General features: G+C 48.5%; 1 protein-coding gene across 1 annotated transcript in view; it reads right to left on the bottom strand.

The window, feature by feature from the left end:
- The window catches only part of CDCP1 (CUB domain containing protein 1), a 60,317-nt gene that overhangs the window by 24,611 nt on the left and 16,099 nt on the right, over positions 1-19,607 (bottom strand). The window contains exons 2-4 of the mRNA XM_054504820.2: positions 6,204-6,413; positions 1,592-1,954; positions 290-658 (exon numbers count right to left, since the gene is read on the bottom strand). Of these exons, the coding sequence (XP_054360795.1) occupies positions 290-658; positions 1,592-1,954; positions 6,204-6,413 (942 nt within the window). The remainder of the gene's footprint in view (positions 1-289; positions 659-1,591; positions 1,955-6,203; positions 6,414-19,607) is intronic.

The raw sequence follows: 19,607 nt of genomic DNA, 5'->3' as shown, positions 1-19,607 counted from the left end.
TCTCTCTCTCAAAAAAAAGTAAACTTCCAACACCTTTGTTAAAAACAACAGCCTGCATGCAAGTTCCCATTTGCTTCTTACTGTGTTGAAATGGAGCGGCATGCCATGCATTCACCAATGAGCCTGTCTTACTCTCAACGCACTTCCTGAAACTCTTAGAGAGTCCAGAGTCCAAGTGTTCCCGAAGCCACAGATGAGAAATAGGACGGGAATCTCACGCCAAGCTGACTATCCAGGAAGGAAAGAAGGAGCTGGAGGAGGAGGGGAAAGGAAAGTGGGGTTCACTTACTGCTTTCATTTTGTGGATGTTGGACCAAAACTTGAAATTGCAGCCGGAGGATCCCTGGATTTTGGGCATCTTGGTCACAGCCTTGCAGAGAGAGGTTGAAGTTCCCAGCCATGTTCCCGGGCTGCTTGTCCTCCAGCCTGAACACCTCGGGGTTGGTGGTGGAGCCCGGGATGTAGTACTCAACCCGCTCCTCCTTCTTCTCGCAGTTGGACACATTGAAGTGAAGGAAGGAGACGCTTGCCCGCAGGTGCGGGGGGATGACAAACTGCCACGTCATGAGCTCGTCCTCCGGGAAGCCATCTGGGTAATTGGCAGACATCAGAGTTGCCGAACCTTCACCCTCAAACACAGATTCGATGATGCACAGTCCTGTCAGTAGTAGGACCCGAAAGAGAAAGAAGAGGAGGTGATTAGACCCTGCCCCCGCTGTCCATGGCTGAGAGGCAGCAGGCTTAGGGAGGAACCATGAGAGCAATGCTCAGGTCTCGAGCTCTGGGTGTGGTCTTATCCCCGATAAGGATACATCAGTGGTGGGTGACTAAATGTTGAATGACCCACCCAGCGGGGGGGGGGGGGGGAACAAAGCCCCAATTTGTAATGTCTGCCCATTTCCTTGCTGTAAATACTCGCACCATGGCTGATTTCAGGCCACCAACATGATATGAATGTGGAGTTTGGAGCAGATGGGCAGTAGCCCCCCGTTGTATGGCATTTCCCACCACAGAGTTACGACCGACATCAATAACCTCAAGAGCACAGATAACAGTAAAACGTAGCGAAATAATTAGGAAGTGATGAGTTTTGAGTGTCTATTACCTTTGTTTCTAAATGAATTTATTTTAACTGTAAGTTTACATCATTTTATTTCTATGAATGCTCAGCGTCAGCCCACAAAATTCCGGAACGTCAACCATCAGCTGTTACGAGCGGGTGTGAACCGGCTTCGGCACACCAAGGATACAATTACTAGAAATGTGAAAGGGCTAGAAGATGGGACAAAGAAGTCAGCAACGGGGTAATCAAGGGCGGTCTGTAGAGCCAATCCCACTTCGTGTTCTGAAAACAAACCTCACGGGCACAGAGGACCGAGGAAAGAGAGTGGCCACACGGTTTGTTTAATAGAGAAGGGTGGGTTCACACCAGGAGATCCGCACCACCCCCGGAAGAGTGGGATCTTCCTTCGAGGTGTTCAGGTCGAGTCACACAAGGGTGCGGACATCTGCCCATTTCTGACCTAGAGCAGGGGGTGGGGTTTGTAGGTTTCAGCCTCGGCCAATGGTGGGGATGGAGGGGCGTGCTCACGTTTTATAGAAGATCGGTTTGCGATGCCGAAGCCGGAGACGTTTCGGTTGTGGAACCAGGGCAAGTGTAATGCCATTTTCACCCCTTCTTGCATTTTGATGCGGGACACAGTGCCGTTGCTGCAGAAGGTCCCGATCTTGACCGCGGTGGCATCAATGCGGCCGCTGATGGAGTGGGTGACTCCGTCCGGACAGCTCTCCCCTGGCCCGATCTGCCTCAGGCGAGGGATGGCGAACTGCAGCTCTAGACCAATGCTCTTGTGAGCTTTGACTTCCCAGATGAAGGTTCTGTTGAGGGTGGGCAGCGCCGATGTGGGGGGCTGAAGCTGGACCTCCCCAAATGGACAGGGGCCTGACATGCAGTCTGAAACACAGTCACAAAAGCAAGCTTGGTCACGGATGCCACCAGGCCACTCAGGCCCTCTCTTGACCCCTGGAGGAGATGCTGCCCCCTCCTCCCAGGCAGAGGCATGATCTCCTGGCAGTGTGGGTGTTTGGGGGGGAACTGGGGGGCTAGGGGGAGCCCCCTTGGCCCAGAGAGCCTGCACCTCTTCCCCTCCCAGGGTGGGTAGCAGCCCACAGCCAATCACTGCTCCCCAAGGCAGGGGTGAACAAGCCTGACCTCCTTGTTTCAAGGGACACAACCTGGTGAGGCCGCTCATATGCCCGCACCGGCCAGTGGCTACACTTCAGCTAAAACCACACCTTCGCTTACTTCCTCCCTTGGCTTTGTTTTTTCACGGCTTCCTCGTTCCGAGAGCACCCTCTGGACAAATGACTGAAAAATCCCCATGTCAGGCTCTGCTTCCAGGGAACCAGACACAAGTCACCTCCTAACTACTGTGTTTTCCAGACTGGAGTAAGCCAGATGGAGGCCCTTTGCAATGGAACCCGGGCTGTGGGATACCCCACGTCCCCCCCACACCGGGTCTGAGACAGTCACGGTTTCACAACTGCGAAGGCACGGTGCTCAGCTTCGCCTTTCAAGACTGGTTTTTCCATCAACGTACCCATCAACATACCTAGTACTCTGAACTTACAACCCCCTTCATGGCTGGAACCCGGAGGCACAGTTATCCTTCGGCCTTGGGGCTGTAATGCTACTGTTTTATGACCAGTGCAGTTAAATTTTTTTCCAAAGGCAAACAGCTAATGACATCCTTTGATGTGTTTTGTTTCCTAAGCCTTTTAAAACAAAGCACAAAACGCTGCTCTCAAGGAGGAAATGAGCCCGTGGAAGAAGTGATAGAAGGCAGACAGAACAGGGACACTTTGTTGTATCCGGGCAGGGAATCCGAATGGGCAGTGGCTTCTGGCCACTGGAACAGGAAATCTTCCCACCCCTAGTGCTGCTCCCGTCGGGGGTCTGAAAGGACCACCGACGCAAAGTGGGATCACGGGAGAATTTCAGAGCTGGCTAGGACCTCCGAGGTCATTCCCACCCGAGCTCTCAATTTTGCAAGGCGGTCCTGGAGTCTGGGTGACAAGTGTGTTTGCGGTGCCTACGATCCCAGGACGAAAGCCCAGGCTGTGTTTGGTCCACCAGAGTTCTTGCCAACACGTCGTGCTGACTGATCCATGAAATGGGGTCAGACGATAAGGTGACGAAGGTGGTTAAAGTTAGATTTTGCGGGTGGGTAAAGATAGGACCTATTTTTAGGAGCTCGTGGAAACTTCATTATATCAAGCCACCTCTGGGGCGCCTGGGTGGCTCTGTCGGTTAAGCGTCTGCCTTTGGCTCAGGTCATGATCCCAGGATCCTGGGATGAGTCCCGCATCGGGCTCCCTGCTCGGCAGGGAGTCTGCTTCTCCCTCTCCCAGTGTTCCTCTCCCTGCCCATGCTCTCTCTCTCTCAAATGAATAAAATCTTAAAAAAAAAAAAAAAAAAAAAAGCCACCCCTGCCAGGGCTTTCTAGCCACACCTCCAATGTGCCCAGGGCCATATGGATTAGCTCTTGCTGGGCTCTCGTGGGATCTCTTAACCTCTTTAGACAGTGGGTTTTTTGTGTTTTTTTTTTTTTTTTTTTAATGTTCTGACACATTTTGATTTTAGGGTTGTAAGAGCCTTATTATATGAACTATGAAAATCCACCTCCTTCGGTGCTCTAGAACAGGGGTCAGCAAATCACAGCAAATGGGCCCAGTCCAGCCCAATCCCTGCCACCAAGCATACACATGTGGGACATCACTGCCCAGATGTCTCCCTACTATCCGTGGCTGATTTCATCTTGTAACAGCAGAGCTCAGTGGTTGGGAAAGAGACGATCTGAGATATTTACTACCTTTTACGGAAAAGGTTTCCCAACCCTCCTCTGGAATGGTTTAAATATAAGAACTTATCTTCTCCTTGAAGTTTTATAGGATCCTCTATGAAACCATGTCTAACTAACCCAAACCCTGTTTTCCTCCACCTTGGACATGGTTTCCAATCTCCTCCTTGGTTATTTATTCAGGTATCCTAACTTTCTAGGAGTCAATCTGGCTCATTACATTTTCCCTGAAAATTATTCCTTTTATTCAGATTTTCACACTTATTATCATAATATTGTACATAGTCTATTTTAGAAATTGCCTCTGTAAGGGGCGCCTGGGTGGCTCAGTCGTTAAGCGTCTGCCTTTGGCTCAGGTCATGATCCCAGGGTCCTGGGATCAAGCCCCGCATCGGGCTCCCTGCTCCACGGGAGCCTGCTTCTCCCTCTCCCACTCCCCCTGCTTGTGTTCCTGCTCTCGCTGTCTCTCTCTCTGTCAAATAAATAAAATCTTAAAAAAAAAAAAATTGCCTCTGTAAATGTCATTCAATCAACATTTATCCTTTCAATGCTGTATATCTGTATGTTCTCTTTCTTTTTTTCCAGGGGACTAGTCAGAGATTTGTCTATTTAATTAGTCTTTATAGAGAACCATGCCTTAGCTTTAGTTATCAGATGTAGTTTTTTAATTCTTTTTTTTTTTTTTTTAAAGATTTTATTTAAGAGAGCGAGAGAGAGCACATGAGAGGGGGTAGGGTCAGAGGGAGAAGCAGACTCCCTGCTGAGCAGGGAGCCCGATGCAGGACTCGATCCCAGGACTCCAGGATCATGACCTGAGCTGAAGGCAGTCGCTTAACCAACTGAGCCACCCAGGCGCCCTATCAGATGTAGTTTTAAAGCTGCTGATAAGTACTTTAATTTCTCTCTTTTTTTGAAGATTTTATTTATGTATTTATTTGAGAGACAGTGAGAGCAAAAGAGAGAGAGAGAGAACAAGCAGGGGGAGTGGCAGAGGGAGAGGTAGAAGCAGGCTTCCCGCTGAGCAGGGAGCCCGATGTGGGACTTGATCCCAGGACCCCGGGATCATGACCTGAGCCAAAGGCAGACACTTAACCGACTGAGCCACCCAGGCGCCCTCCTTTTGTTTTTTCTGAACTTCTTCCTAAGGTTCATTTTACTCCCTTTTCTTGCTTATCTATTGCCCGATTCATTTATTTTCAATGAAAGGCAAAAGAAATTTTCTGGGTACAGCTTTAATTGGATCCCAGATCGTGTTCTCCTTGTTGTTACTACATCCAGGCTACTAGTTGGCATGCCCACCTAAAAGCAATTGGGAGATTCTACATTTAATTCTTTCTGCCTGGTGATTATATGTTATGTCAATCTCCTATCCGAAATTCAAAATTATGAGGAATAACACTAATCCCAAATAACCATAGTTTGTTACCTTGTGTGTCAAACATTTTTAGTCCATTAGTTTATATCACCCTCAAGAGAGCCCTGTTGGTTGGTACAATGACTCTTATTTTACAGAAGAAAAAACCAAGTCACAAAGCAGTTGAGTGACTCATTTAAAGCCACATGATGAGCTTACACAATCAGGAGCCTGAAGCTGGAAGCCAGACCCAGCTCCCTCAGCCTCAAAGCTGCTGTTTTCCCCACTATGCCTCCTGGACCCACCTCCCTACCATTATGTCGTCAACCATCCAATTTCCTTCCTTCCTTCCTTTGTTCCTCCCTCCCTCCCTGCCTTCCTCCCCTTCCTTCCCTTCCTTCCTTCCTTCCCTCCTTCCAGATTTTTTAAGTAATCTCTATACCCAATGTGAAACTCGACCCTACAACCCCGAGGTCAAGAGTCGCGCACTCCACCGACTGAGCCACCTAGGTGCTCCTCCAATTTCTTTGTCTTCCGACTCCCTTCCTTTTTGCTCCTCGTCAGCAAAATTTTAGCTTAAAATTTAGTTTAAATTTGAATTAAATTAGCTTTAAAGTTTTAATTTAAAAACTTTAAACTTTAGTTTAAAAACTTAGCACATCAGCTGGAGCATCCCAGACCTGAAGGAAGATCTGTAGCTCCATCAAGAAACAGTGTGGCACAGTGGTTGGCAGGCAATGCCTGGAGGCAGAGCACCTGGGTTCTTGTCCTGCTGATGCTTATTAGCTATGCTATCTTAGGCAAGTCACTGTCTTTGCGAGTTTCTCATAGGGCTGTTTTGGAGATTCAACAATGTAACCTGTGTAAAGCGCTGAGAACCACGAACAGCCACATCACAGCTAAACAGAGTGTGGAGTTTCGGCATTGCAGGCTGGTTTAGGACTGGAAAGAGAAGCAGGGAGGCCAAACATTCGTGAGTGTGTACTTACCGATATTCTTCTGGATCTCAACGACAAAGTGATTCTCTGGGTCGTGGCAGCTGAAGGAAAAAACCTCTTTTTCTCCAGGTTTGATGGTCAACGAGGTTTTATGTCTTTTAGAACTGATGATGTAACAGGGCTTCACTGGCAGAGGTGGGGTCCCAGGCTTTATGAAAACCATAATGCTACTTCCGTGTGGCAGGGCAATCTCAGAAGCTTCTGGAGGAAGGAGGAAAAACAGAGGGAGCAGGATGATTTATTTAGGTCTCCAAACTTGCTGCCGTCCCCTCTGCTGGTCTAGGAAGGGTGCCCTCTTTGACACCTTTGTTCCCTTCCTCCTGGTCTGGGGGGGGGGAGGTGGTCTGATGTAACATGACAGTGTTGTCCTTACAATGGGAAAGAAGCAGCCTATTGCTGATGGGTGTTGACAAGTGTCTCGTTTGCTTTATTAATTTTTCTGCACTTAAAACCACTAGATCACAGCCTAGATGCTTTGAGCAGTATATGTTCATGCCCCACCTGTGCAGCATTAAATAGCAATCAGAGAAACTGCCACACCTTTTCAGTATGACTGTAGACAAAAGTCCACGTACAGAAACTGTCTCTCTCTACAGGGACGTATTTGTTTGCAAAGAGCTGCTGTCTCCTCCCCTGAGCGCTTCACATGCCCAGTATATGTATATATATATATATACACACACAATAGTGGAGGCTAGGAAAAAAAAATTTTTTTTAAAGATTTTATTTGAGAGAGAGAGAGAGAGAGAGAGAGTGCACGAGCAGGGGGGAGGGGCAGAGGGAGAGGGAGAAGCAGGCTTCCCGCTGAGCAGGGAGCCCCACGTGGGGTTGGATCCCAGGACCCTGGGATCACGACCTGAGCTGAAGGCAGACGCTTAACTGGCTGGGCCATCCAGGCACCCCTAACAATTTATTTTTTAAAATCAACTTTATGGAGATAATTTACATACATTAAAAAGGGCCCACTCCTTTTAAGATATACACGTGACCACCACAACAGTCAAGATATAAGAAATTTTCATCACCCCTAAATATTCCTTTAATGTCCCTTTACAGTCAACCTCGGCTTCTGGTCCCAGAAAACTATCCGTTGCCTGATCCAGAACTTCACAGAAACAGAATCCTACGGCATATTCTCTTTTGTATCTGGTTTCTTTGCTCAGCATGTTTGTGAGTTTAATCCATGTTCCTGCAGGGATTAGTAGTAATGTGTTTCTTTTTACTGCTAAGTAGTATTCCATTGTCCGTATAAACTCCGGTTTATTTATCCATGCACCTGTTGAGTGACATCTGAGTGCTTTCTAGTTTTTGACCAGCCATGGGCTTTAATTTTATCAAAACTGCTAGCTGGCATGAAAGTTCTGTGCATTCCCCCACCCGCCCCCATGGGAAGGTATGAGCACACCTGCGTTCCCCGGGCCAGCAGCTGTGTGTGATCCTATGTTGGGATTTTTGTCAACTTCTTCTTTTTTTTTTAAGATTTTATTTATTTATTTGACAGAGAGAGACATAGCGAGAGAGGGAACACAAGGAGGGGAGTGGGAGAGGGAGAAACAGGCTTCCCGCCGAGCAGGGAGCCCGATGCGGGGCTCGATCCCAGGACCCTGGGATCACGACCTGAGCCGAAGGCAGACGCTTAACGACTGAGCCACTCAGGTGCCCCTTGTCAACTTCTTCTTGAACCTCTCTCCCCGCTTGTTCGCTCTGCTCTAGGGTGACCAGCCAGCAGCTCTTTATATAGTAGTGGAAATTGATCCCTCAGTCTGTGATAATGAACTGCAAATATTTTCTCCATTTTATCAGTAAGACCTTTACCCTCTTTGGGCCTCTGTTCCATCGTTTGTGAAATGAGGGGGTTGGGCTAGAAGAATTCTACATTTCCTGCCAGCTCCCAGTGTATGATCAGTACCGGACTGAGGAAGAAGTGACTGTGCCACTCTCAACATTCCCAACTACTGCCCGGCAGCGACCCACCGGGATACCTGCTCACTTGCCTTCCCAATTCGGCTTTCAAGCTGGCTTAAGTTTGCATTTTTGGAGCAAAATGTCTTAATCTCTCCAACTTCGGCTTGTACCCCTCTCTGCTTTGGTCACTGTGCTCAGGCCTCCTTTGCCTTCTTTCTTGAACACACTAACCTCCTTCCCATCCCCAGGGCCTTTGCACATGCTGGTCCTGATTCTAAAAACGCTTTCTCTAGCAAGAGCTGAGCCCTTTTTGTCATTCCAGTCTCAGCTCAAAGGTCATCTCCTCAGAGCGGCCTTCCCTGAGCAGCCCCCTAAAGTGCTCCCTTCACCTCCCACTCCCAATCTTCCTGCTTTGTGTCCCTCCCTGCTTTAGTCCTTGCCTGAGAGCACCGTCTTCCTTGTTCATTTGTTCTTGGTGCCCATGATCAGAATGTGAGCTCCTTCCTACCATAAGGCAGCAGGAATTTGCTTGCCTTTTTCAGGGTTAGCCTCGGGATCTAGACAGTGCCTGGTGCCTGTGTGGAGGCAGAAGTTACAAGCCTCTCAATGGCTCCAGGGAAAACTCTCCTCTCCATATTCTTGCCTCGGCTGCCTTTGGATATATCTCACAGACATACCACCACCCCCGGATTTCAGTTTGGGCTAATCAATCTTGGTGGGAACCAGGGGCTCCGAGCTTCTTAATTAATAGCTTCAGAGAGAGAAAACACTCTCCGAGGCAGAAGCTTATATATTCCAGTGCTTCATCTTCAAGCAGTGTAGCCATTTAAAATCTTGAGAGAGAGAGAGAGAGAGAGCGAGCTGGAGGCCCAGGGGTTCTTGAAGACATCAGATTAAAAAGAATCTAGCTCCATGTTCATAAACCCAGTTGTCAGACTGCTAGCCAAGCAGTGTATGTCAACCTTGTGTTCTTTTTTCTGCAATCGTCAAAATGTCTTAGCATGCTATTTGCAAAAAATTCTTGGAACACCCAGTCTCGGAAAGTGTGGCACGCTCCCTCGTGGCCTCCAACCCTGGGGCTCCAGCGGGGCTAATTCATGGTCAAGGGAAGCTGCGTCCAGTCTCAGGGCTGCAGCCCGGCTAGCTAGATTATCAATTTCTTCCCCCCCCCTTTTTTTTTAAAATATTTTATTTATTTATTTGAGACCGAGAGAATGAGAGAGAGAGAGCACATGAGAGGGGGGAGGGGCAGAGGGAGAAGCGGGCTCCCTGCTGAGCAGGGAGCCCCATGCGGGACTCGATCCAGGGACTCCAGGATCATGACCTGAGCCGAAGGCAGTCGCTCAACCAACTGAGCCACCCAGGTGCCCCTTCTTCCCCATTCTTATTGCTCCTCTGTGTTTACACCCGTTGGCCACAGCATTTTTTCAAAATTCCTGACTCAGGGGGCACCTGGGTGGGCTCAGTCAATTAAGCATCGGACTCTTGATTTCAGCTCGGGTCATGATCTCAGAGTCTTGAGGTCGAGCCTGCATCGGGCTCCTTGTGAGCGGGGATTTTGCTTGGGATTCTCTCTCTCCCTCTCCCTCTGCCCCTTCCCCCCATCCTCCCCTGTGCGCATAAACGTGCTCTCTCTCTCAAAATAAAAAAATAAATTAAAAAATTCCTGACTCTACAGTGATGATTATTGTTATTTTATTTTTTTTTAAGATTTTATTTATTCATGAGAGAGAGAGAGAGAGGCAGAGGGAGAAGCAGGCTCCCAAGGAGCAGGGAGCCCGATGTGGGACTCGATCCCAGGACCCTGGGATCAGGACCTGAGCCGAAGGCAGCCGCTTAACCATCTGAGCCACACAGGCGCCCCATTATTGTTATTTTAATTAAGTGTTAGACCCTAAGCAGATCAGTAGTTGCCTGTGGGGGCAGGTGGGGGCAGGGGATGGAGGCAGGGGGCGGGCGGGGGGTGTGGAGGAGCCTTTGTAGGACCAGAGGACCTTCTGTATCTTGACTGTGGAGGTGATTACACATTGTACACAGATGCCCCAATTTATCAAAGTGTACACTTGAAATTGGTGAAGTTGATTATATGTAAGTTATGCCTTAATAAACAAAAAAGAGGGAAGAACTCGTGTTAGGAAGATTGTGTTTCTACACAAAGCAGGCACTTAATAAATGAAACAAGGAGTAGTCACGACCATAGTTAAACTATGGTTTAATAATATTTTGGGGTGGGCCTTGTTTCTCTCCTGGTGTGTGTAATATTTTCAGATATCTTTAAATTAGATTTCGGGAACAAGGCTGATCTCACCACGAAGCCTCTGCTCAGCTTTCCCTCCCGCTTGCAGGCAGGTCGGTAACCCCAACTAATTCTGGGTGTATGACAATCTATTCTATTCTTGATGACAGTCAAAGAAAAAAATGGATGACCTTTTTTAGAATGTTTTTTTTCTTTTAGAATTTTTGAAATCGTGTATTCATTTCATAAACATTGTCAGGGTTCATCATATGTTCTAGGGGACTATACCTGGTGCAAATGATTTAACGACAAAAACCGCTGGAGTCCCAGCCCCCAGGGAGTTAATAGCCCAGAGAGGGGTTTCTTCTTGTTTTTTTGTTTTTTAAAGATTTATTTATTTACTTAAGAGAGAGAGAGAGAGAGAGAGCAGGGGGAGGGGCAGAGGGACAGAGAGAGAATCTCAAGCAGATTCTCTGCTGAGCGCGGAGCCCGAATAGGGGCTCGATCCCATGACCCTGAGATCATGACCTGAGCCAAAACCAAGAGTCAGATGTTCAACTGACTGAGCAACCCACGTGCCCCAAGACAAGGGGTTTCTAAATGGGTCTCTGGAGGGCTTCAGGAATGATGAGGTCCCAAGGTCCAGGACGCCCACCGTGAGACATGGGAATCTGTATTGGAAACACTTTGTTTCGTCTGTGGTGGGAAGTAGGGATTCACTTTTACTATTTTCTCCCATATGGAAAGCCAAGTGTCCCAACTCTGGTGATTGAACATACCAATCCTTCCTTCACACATCGCTAATGCTACCTGTTATTTATATTTTTTATTTTGGGTCAAAATAACCCAGATATCCATTCTAACTCATTTTGCAAACCAAGAAAACGAATGTTTGAAAGGGGGCGATGGCTCACTTCAGGTGAGCATACTTTTATCATCTCACCATGTTCCTTTGTTCTGCTCCCACGTAGCCAACCCAGCATATTCCACTGCCCAGCCATGGTTCACAGCTCTCCTTCGGTACCCCGCACCAGAGAATCCCCACCCGGCTTCCAGACTCATCGTCCAGAGGAGACACATGCGCAGTAAAGCCCAAGCCCACCCACCTTTGCAGCAGAAGGGGATGATTTACATGACGGGCTGTTTCCTGGGGTCATAGCCAAGGACACATCACCCACAGGACTGCCCCTCTCATCCTCAATGATGTATATACTAGCAGAGTGGGCAGATGGGGAGTGAGAGGCTAATGACCCAACCATGGACATGCTTGAATTCTGGACTCCCCTTCCCCACCTCCCCCCAGCTCTACCACTCAGTAACAGAGAGACCCTCACTGCTTGAGTAAAATAACTTGTAACTCATCGCAGATGTTCCGAGGTTGAGAACGAACATGTTGCTTGCACATCTCCCTCTTGTAAACTCACCATCATTAATCACACCTTGAAACTGGAAATCCCAACGCTGGAATAAATCTCAGTTGCCCACCACAGCCACCCACCACCGGGTCAGCGCAGGTGAGTGCTTGACAAATGCACTGTAATTTAAAGAAAGTCGTTGGGTGTTTTCTCCTTTAGCATCTCTTGCTTTTGCCTCCCCAGGAACTTGGTATTTCTCTGGTGTCATATTTTGGAAGATCTATTACCCGGGTTCCCAGAATCTCAGACAAAGCTCCAGATTCTGGCGTGATTTTGAGGTCTTCCAGGTGGAAAGAAATCCAAGCCAAGCCTCGCGGAAGCAGCGTGTGGGCTCCCAGGCTCTGAGCGTTCGGGCAGGCTCCCAGGCACCGAGCTGGTGCTCATGAATCACACCTCTCTTCTTCACTCTCCTGCCTTCCGACCTCTCCTTATTAGGACAGATTTGCTAGTTTCTGCCTCACCAGTGGCTTCTCAGGTGGGAATTTCCAATTGTTTTAATCACCATTCATTATTCACCATTCATTAATCACCATAGCACAGGATATTATACAAATAGCCCTGTTATTTCTTCTCCCTGCCATCCTATTTCTTTGCAAGGGAAGCACATGCAAGGAAAAGAAACTCAAAGAAGGGGATTCCACCAGATACACACTGGGGAAGTTATTTGCTCTCAGATTTGTCAAGTACAGTTTAAAAGACCGACACACATGATTTAAACATTTTTAGATGGGTCAGAACCAGCTGCCTCAATTCTGGGTGTGGTTCCCTGGGGGGCTTGGCTTCCAGGCACTCTCCATCCACCAAAAATGGACTAAACAGTTCCCAGCAGGGCCTGGGCACCCGGAGACACCTATTAAGACGGATGATGCCCTGCAGGAGAGCCCAGGATGTCGAGGGAGACAGAACGCAGAAGCCAAGTGGTATAACCGTGAATCAGCGTGGCTGATCAGTCACTGCCTGCATGGGAGTCAGATTCCAAAGCACATCGTTAAGGGGAAAGAGTCCTTCTGGCCAAAACACCCCCTTCCTCTCTTAGGAAGATGTCTCACTGCACGTCAACATCCCTCTCTCAGGTCTACTGGCTATAGCTGTTGTTTGCTCATCCGTGGAGCGGATCTCTGCATCTCGGGTTGAGCACCAGACAAAGCAGTGATTCAATTTTAGGCGCCAGGTTTGCAAAATACATTTTGTTAAATTGGGGGTGATCCCTCAGAGCATGGCACGCTCAGACCATGAGAGCCTGAGGAAGTGACACGAGAAGGGACGGCGCTCCACCTGTCCAAGTCACATCCACCCTGGGGGGACACTCATGCCGCTTCTATGATCTTCCCTGCTTTTAGTCTTTGCAGAAAGCAGTTCCTGAATTCATGTAAGCTCAGTATACATTTGGCTGTCTGCCCCACCAGACCCCACCTGAGAGTCAGCAACTTGAAGGCACCAAGGAGAGTCAAGGTACTCTGAAGACACTGCAGGTCCGCTATTCACTGTCTAGGGGTGGTGGTCAAGGAAGGCTTCGCGTAGGAGGCCTAACTTAAGATGGGTCTCGAAAAATAAATAGGAGTTTGCTAGCCAGGCCTAGTGAGATGGGTTTCAGGAAGGTTAGGTGGAGGGAACAGCAAGTGTAAAGACACAGAGGTATGAAGAACATGGCTCCCTCGGAGCCACTCCATGGAGTTGTTTTGGCTGGAGGGCAAGGAACATGCAGTAGAAGAGGGGGGAGACAGAGGCAGGGGACCGGCTGGGAAGGGGCGTGGTCGCGGCCCTGGAGTTGGCCCCCCTCCCTGGGGAACCAGCATAACTTAGCAGCTTTGCATAATGGTTAAGAGCTTAGATTCTAGAGTCTTGACTGTTTGGGATCAAATTCTGGCTGGACCACTCACCAGCTATGTCTCCTTGGGCAAATTCCTTAGCTTCTCTGTGCCTCACTTTCCTCATCTGCAAACGGGGATAATACTGGCATTGTTGTTGTAAGGACTAAAAGAGTTAACACCTATGAAGTTGCTTAGAACGGTGCCAGGTAGTGATCAAGGTTAGCTGTTATTATTGTTGATCCTGTAAAGCCCAGGGCCGGGCAGGGACGAGGGGGAGGCAGGTAAGGCTCCCCCTGGGGCAAACTTGAAGGAGGCATTTAGTCTCTGGTTGTGCAAGCGTGAAGGCCTCCTTAGCTCTTCCACGGCTTCCCTGCCCTGGCCCGGCCCTATTCACTGTTTATCAAAGCCTTTCTATTTGTATTGACTCATGGGACTCCAGCAACCCTTTGCGGCTCAGAGATGTGACCTCACTTCCCCATGTTTGCTGAGCACAGGAAGCAGAGGGGACATTCTGGTTTGACCCCAGCACCCCTGCGCTGCCCACTCTCCTAAGTCCCACACTGGGCTGCCCTCTAAGAAGCTGCCAAGGTCAAGTGAGCCAGCAGGTGGGGAGGAAGTGCCACTGTTTTTAGGACACTGACACCCGGGCATCACCACCAACACTGTCGTACCACCAAATTCAGAGTCTTACTCATCCCGTGGGCCTGGGGCAGTGAAGCCTGCGGGCAGAGGCGGGACACCTGGTTTAGACACCCTAAGTCCATCTGGCATCAACTTGGCCAGGTCTATTTACATCCTGGTGAACTGAAGGGAAAGTCTTACAATGGCAGGGAGTCGCCCATCTGCCTCCCTGGGAAGAATTAATTGCTCACATTCACACAAAACAGAACAAGACACAAGTTGCTGTTTCAGGAACTAATCCATCTCCCTTGGCTGAGAAGCCTCTGGAGTCTAGGCACCGGGCATGCCTCCATCATAATTAAAATGAATACCCAACGAGTGATCCTCATGTGCAGCCTCCATGCTTGTATTCAGTAAAAGTATTTCTAAATCCCAGCACCACGCCACAGAGTGGGTTCTAATATCAATGCCCATTTTGCAAACGAAGGAGCTGAGGCTGAGAGCTTAAGCCATCTGTCCAGGCGTATTGGTTAGTAAGAGGCGGGGCCAGGTCCTGTGTCCGAGCAGTTGGACAGATGACCACTCCGCAGAGCTGGCCCTGCCCGAGGAGTTCCACACTCAGCCAGGAACTTCGCGATGAGACTGGTTTGTTCTCACCGCTGGTCCGTCAGGACGGAATAAAGCATGTCCCAGATGCTGGCTCTCCAGGGATCTCTGGGATATCAAGAGGCAAAGATGTTTGTTTAAAATGGCTAAATAGGCACCCTGCAGTAACTGAAATCATTCGTCATGTCAAAATAATTGGCAACTGTCGCCTGAATTTAAACTTAAGATTTAAAGTTCCCTGGAACTTGAAATGTTTGGGATGTGGTTCCTTTTTTGTGCATCTTTTTGGACAGGTCCCAGCGCAAGGATGCGAGGAAGGGAAATTGGCATGTTTAGGTGCTAATGGTTCTTCTGCAGCTTTGGGGGAGGGGGGGTCTGCCTGGGGCTTGTGGAATGGGAGGCATGTGGCCAAGCTGGTGGCAAAGGAAAAGCGGCCAGGATTCAGGTAGAGAGCACCGGGAATAAAGGGCTAGTGCCAGGTCTTTAGGGAAAGCATCTGTGGAAGTCCCGACCCGTGGGCTCACTTCCTGAGACCACTGTCAGCGAGACTCAAGAGGCAAAAATCAGACCTCAGTTGAGGAGACGCTCCCAAATCCCCATCTACGGAATTTCCTTCTCGTTTAGTTGGAGTGGATGAATCTCAACCCGGGCCTCCAGTTTGGCGTGGCAGGGAATGAATGCTCCTGGGTAGAAACTCTCGCCCATTCTTCAGTGGTGTGGAAATCAAGCAGGACCTGATAAGGCACACCACCACCGCCCCCCACCACCTCGTCTCCTTTTCCACGCCACCAGCCTCCCCCCGCAGCCTGGCTGGGACAAAGCAGCCTGCTGCAGGACAAAGGGATGTGGAATGATGGCCGCCCACCAGGCAGCCCCACGAAGACGCTGGGGCAAGGGTGGTGGTCGGGGCCGGGCTGGGGGGATGCTTCAGGCTACTGTGGGAAGTCTGGAGGAAGAGGTAGGTAACGGGACAGGTGACCATTCTCCAGCTCCAAATAGCACGGGCACCTCCTAGCTGAGGATGCTGGGCCACGGGTGGCCACAAGAACTCGCCTACCACGCTCCCATTAGAGCTACGGGTTCTCCAAAGGTAAGGGTCACACTTTAACCTCATGCGCTAAACACTGCAGTGATCAGCTAGCCTATTTGGACATTGACCGCAGTTAAAAATAAAAAGGCCTGGGGATGAATACCTGCCACTTCCCACCAGGGAAAGGGTGGAACCGTGACACAGGACCGCACCGGGGAGGTCAGGGCAGGGAAGAAAGTGGATTCCAGCCACAGGACGCAAGGTAATGATGAGCTGCTGTCCAGCAGGTGCCAGCCTACAAAGAAGAACAAGGCTGGGCCCGCCTTCCTGAGTCACATCCGGGGATTTCAGGGTTCCAAGGATGTCACGTTCCCACCCCCTGGGTGAAAGAGACCCATAGTTCTCTTTAAAATAGTTTACCATTTCCATGGCTCTGAGAGCAATCCTAGAGGACATTTTAACCTAAAGTTCAAAGGGCAATGTTAAAAGCAACCCCGTGGGTCTTCCTAGTCAATCCAACTTGCTGGAACGGTTTATCAAAACAGGGGACTGTTAGGTCCACCCATTCACTTCCTACTCTTAATCCCCAAACTCTTTAGGAAAGAAATTGATGCTCACTGATGCAAGTTGTTTATTTTCTAAAGTAACTGAACGATCCTCTGAAGGGGACACTAGCAAGCAACTGTCTGCAGGGCTTGTGTTTTGAATTATTTCTCTAAAGTGGTGATGCATGTGCAAATCCAAACCTTTCTGCTGTATCCTTCCCTTTTATGATCAAAGAAAACACACCCTATGAGAGATGCACTTTAGAGACCCACAACCAGGCTGCCAACTGTCGGGGCCAGAGTCTGGAGCAAATGGATACATTGTTGTATAAAACTTTGGGACTGTGGCCAACCCAAAATGTGGACTTTCACATTTCACTTCAGATTGAATCAAACTGCACCGGATGAAGGAATGATTTCAAAGAGGGCCACAGAGGGACAAAAAGTTGCATCATAACGGACTGAACGTGGGAACTGCAGAATTAAACAACAAACATAACTCAGCTGATGACCGCTGTGAGTAATTCATGATATGCTAACATGCTATAAGGCCGGCTTAAATCACATTTACATTTTATGAAATGTTAAAAAGATTCATTTTGTCAGACTCTGAAGTGTGAGTTACCAGCCCGTGAAAGTCACTAAAGATCACAAGGATGGATGGGGGAAGAATCAGAGGAGCAGATCGAAAAACCCATCTGTATGCATGCTCACGTTTAGAAGCTGCTGGATCTCCAATTTCTTCAGTGTTTCAGCCCTAGAGCGCTTTGTCCCAACGGCCTTGCCAGTAGAGATTAGCTGTTCAGGTCCTTTGGATACAAAGTTAGCAGGGAGATGGTTGCACAAGAATCCATACACAAAAGACTACATGTTGTAGGATTCCATTTGTATCAGGTTCCAGAAGACAAAACCAATCTGTGCTTACATGTCAGAACAGTGATAGGGAGACAGGTATTAACTAGGAAGGGGTAAGAGGAACAACTCCGGGGTACTAGAAGGATACACACACATGCACACGTGTATATATATGTACATACATACATATGGAAAATGTATCAAGCTGTATACTTAACATTTATGTATTTTCTTGTATGCCTCAATAAAACAATTTTTAAAACTCAAAAAAAAAGAAGGTTATTTGAAACTTGCCCTGATGAGAGGCTCAACCCCCCTTCTCTGTCCTTCTGGGTATGTACCGAACCCAGCCTGAGTCCCACTCTGTGCCTGCAGAGTGCTAGGCACGGGGTCTCATTCACAAATGATTCAAAAATCTCTGCCCTCCAGGTCCTAGACTCTTGCAGAGCCTCACACTTCTGGCTACAATCAACTGTTGTTTGCCCAGACAAAAGCCTGTTGGCCTCGGATTGAAGCCTGAGGGGTCTGAACCAGGCATGTGGTGAGTTAGGCTTGTGGGACCCCGCCAGAGGGACCCTGTGGGGTGTGGCAAGGCTTCCTCTGAGGATAGGGATAGAAGCAGATCCACTGGTAAGGACATTTACAAAGCAAGCCTCGGGATCGAAAGGTGCTTCACTGATTTTTTTTCTTTTTTAAAAGATTTTATTTATTTATTTATTTGACAGAGAGAGAGACAGCGAGTGAGGGAACACAAGCAGGGGGAGTGGGAGAGGGAGAAGCAGACTTCCTCGCTGAGCAGGGAGCCCGACGTGGGGCTCGATCCCAGGACCCTGGGATCATGACCTGAGCCGAAGACAGAGGCTTAACGACTGAGCCGCTCAGGCGCCCCTGATTTTTTTTTTCTTAATTGTGGTAAAAAAGAAAAAAGAGAAGAGACTACTCATCCTTCCACTACCCACAAATAAACCCCACAAATATTTTTTTCCCATTTTAAAAATTGTGGTAAAGTATACATAACAGAAACTTTACCACAGTAACCATTTTTAAGTGTACAGTTCAGTGACATTAAGTATAATTATGTTATTCTGCGACCACTGCCATCATCCATCTCCAGAACTTTCCCATCTTCCCAAACTCTGTCCCCATTAAACACCAGCTCCCCGTTTCCCTCCCTCAGCCCCTGGTGCCCACCATTCTGTCTCTATATATCTGGCTCCTCTGGGGACCTCATATAAAGTATTCAGTATTTGTTCTTTTGTGTCTTGCTTATTTCACGGAGCATCACGTCGGTGTGCTTCACTTCTAAACCCGAGAATTGCTAACCACTGATTTGAATAACAACCAAAAATTGAGCAAAATGACACATAGGCTCCAATTCATACATAAACACAATATTCGCTTTTGAGAAGGGGGAGAAATTTTTCTTTAAGCGAAAAATGATGTCAATAACTAGAAAACTCAAAAGATGGCAGAAGGGTATGAAAAAGAAGCAGGGGCATTTCTCTGCAAAGTGAGCAGCTGGTCAGAACGTCACTCAGCCTGCTAGCCATCAGCGCTCAGCGACCTTGACCTTCTCGGTGCTGCAGACCCAACGATGGGCTACCATGACCAGCGTTCTAACAGGCCTGCATTCCTTGGCGATTAGGAGCCATAGACAAGAAAACTCTCTTACTTGTCTGAACATAAACCATGAATTGGTTAAACTAAAAATAAGTTTAGTTTCAAATGGGCTTTTCCAGAAGGTTATATGAGCCCATTTCTACCTTATTATTCACCATCCCTCAAAGCTAATGTTAAGAGATGGGGTTGGGAGGACAACGGGGAAATGCTTCATTATTAAAACATCTACCTTTGATTTAGTTCAGCTTGCAGCTTTGAAGAGCCGCTCCTGGGGGAGCAGGGAGGGGCAGCAGGAGAGAAGGTTCTATTAAGGCCTGACCTGTGCTGGGGGCCACTTGAGTCTTGCCTCCATCACTCAGCCTGATGCGCGTAACACTCCCTGCCTCATGAGCCAAGTCTCTCCAGTCATCCCTGGGGCCATGCTTGGCTGCGCTGCTTGGGAAAAGCCATCTCACTTCTTTAAACTGTAGGGTTCTTATCTGTACTATTTGGCCCCAAACATTGACTATGCGGGACTTCTGCAAGTACTGCAGTGACACCGTATGTGTAAAGTGGAAAGAACAAGGCACGCTGTTGGTAGGCCCTCATCTAGAGATGGCCATCACCTCCATCCCCCCCAGAGGGGACAAAGCCCTCAAGCCTCTGAACCCTCTGGTGGGCAGAATTTCAAGATGGCCCCAAAGATGTGCGCTGTGTATGTTCTCTTCCCCTTGAGTGTGGGAGGGACTCTGAATATTATGGGATATCACTC

This window comes from Mirounga angustirostris, unplaced genomic scaffold (assembly GCF_029215605.1).
Source record: "Mirounga angustirostris isolate CCGP_5_RB_7025 unplaced genomic scaffold, mMirAng1.0.hap1 SCAF_1, whole genome shotgun sequence".
NCBI lineage: Eukaryota > Metazoa > Chordata > Mammalia > Carnivora > Phocidae > Mirounga > Mirounga angustirostris.
Note: the sequence above shows the minus strand (reverse complement) of the source record. Positions and strands in the feature narration are given on the sequence as shown.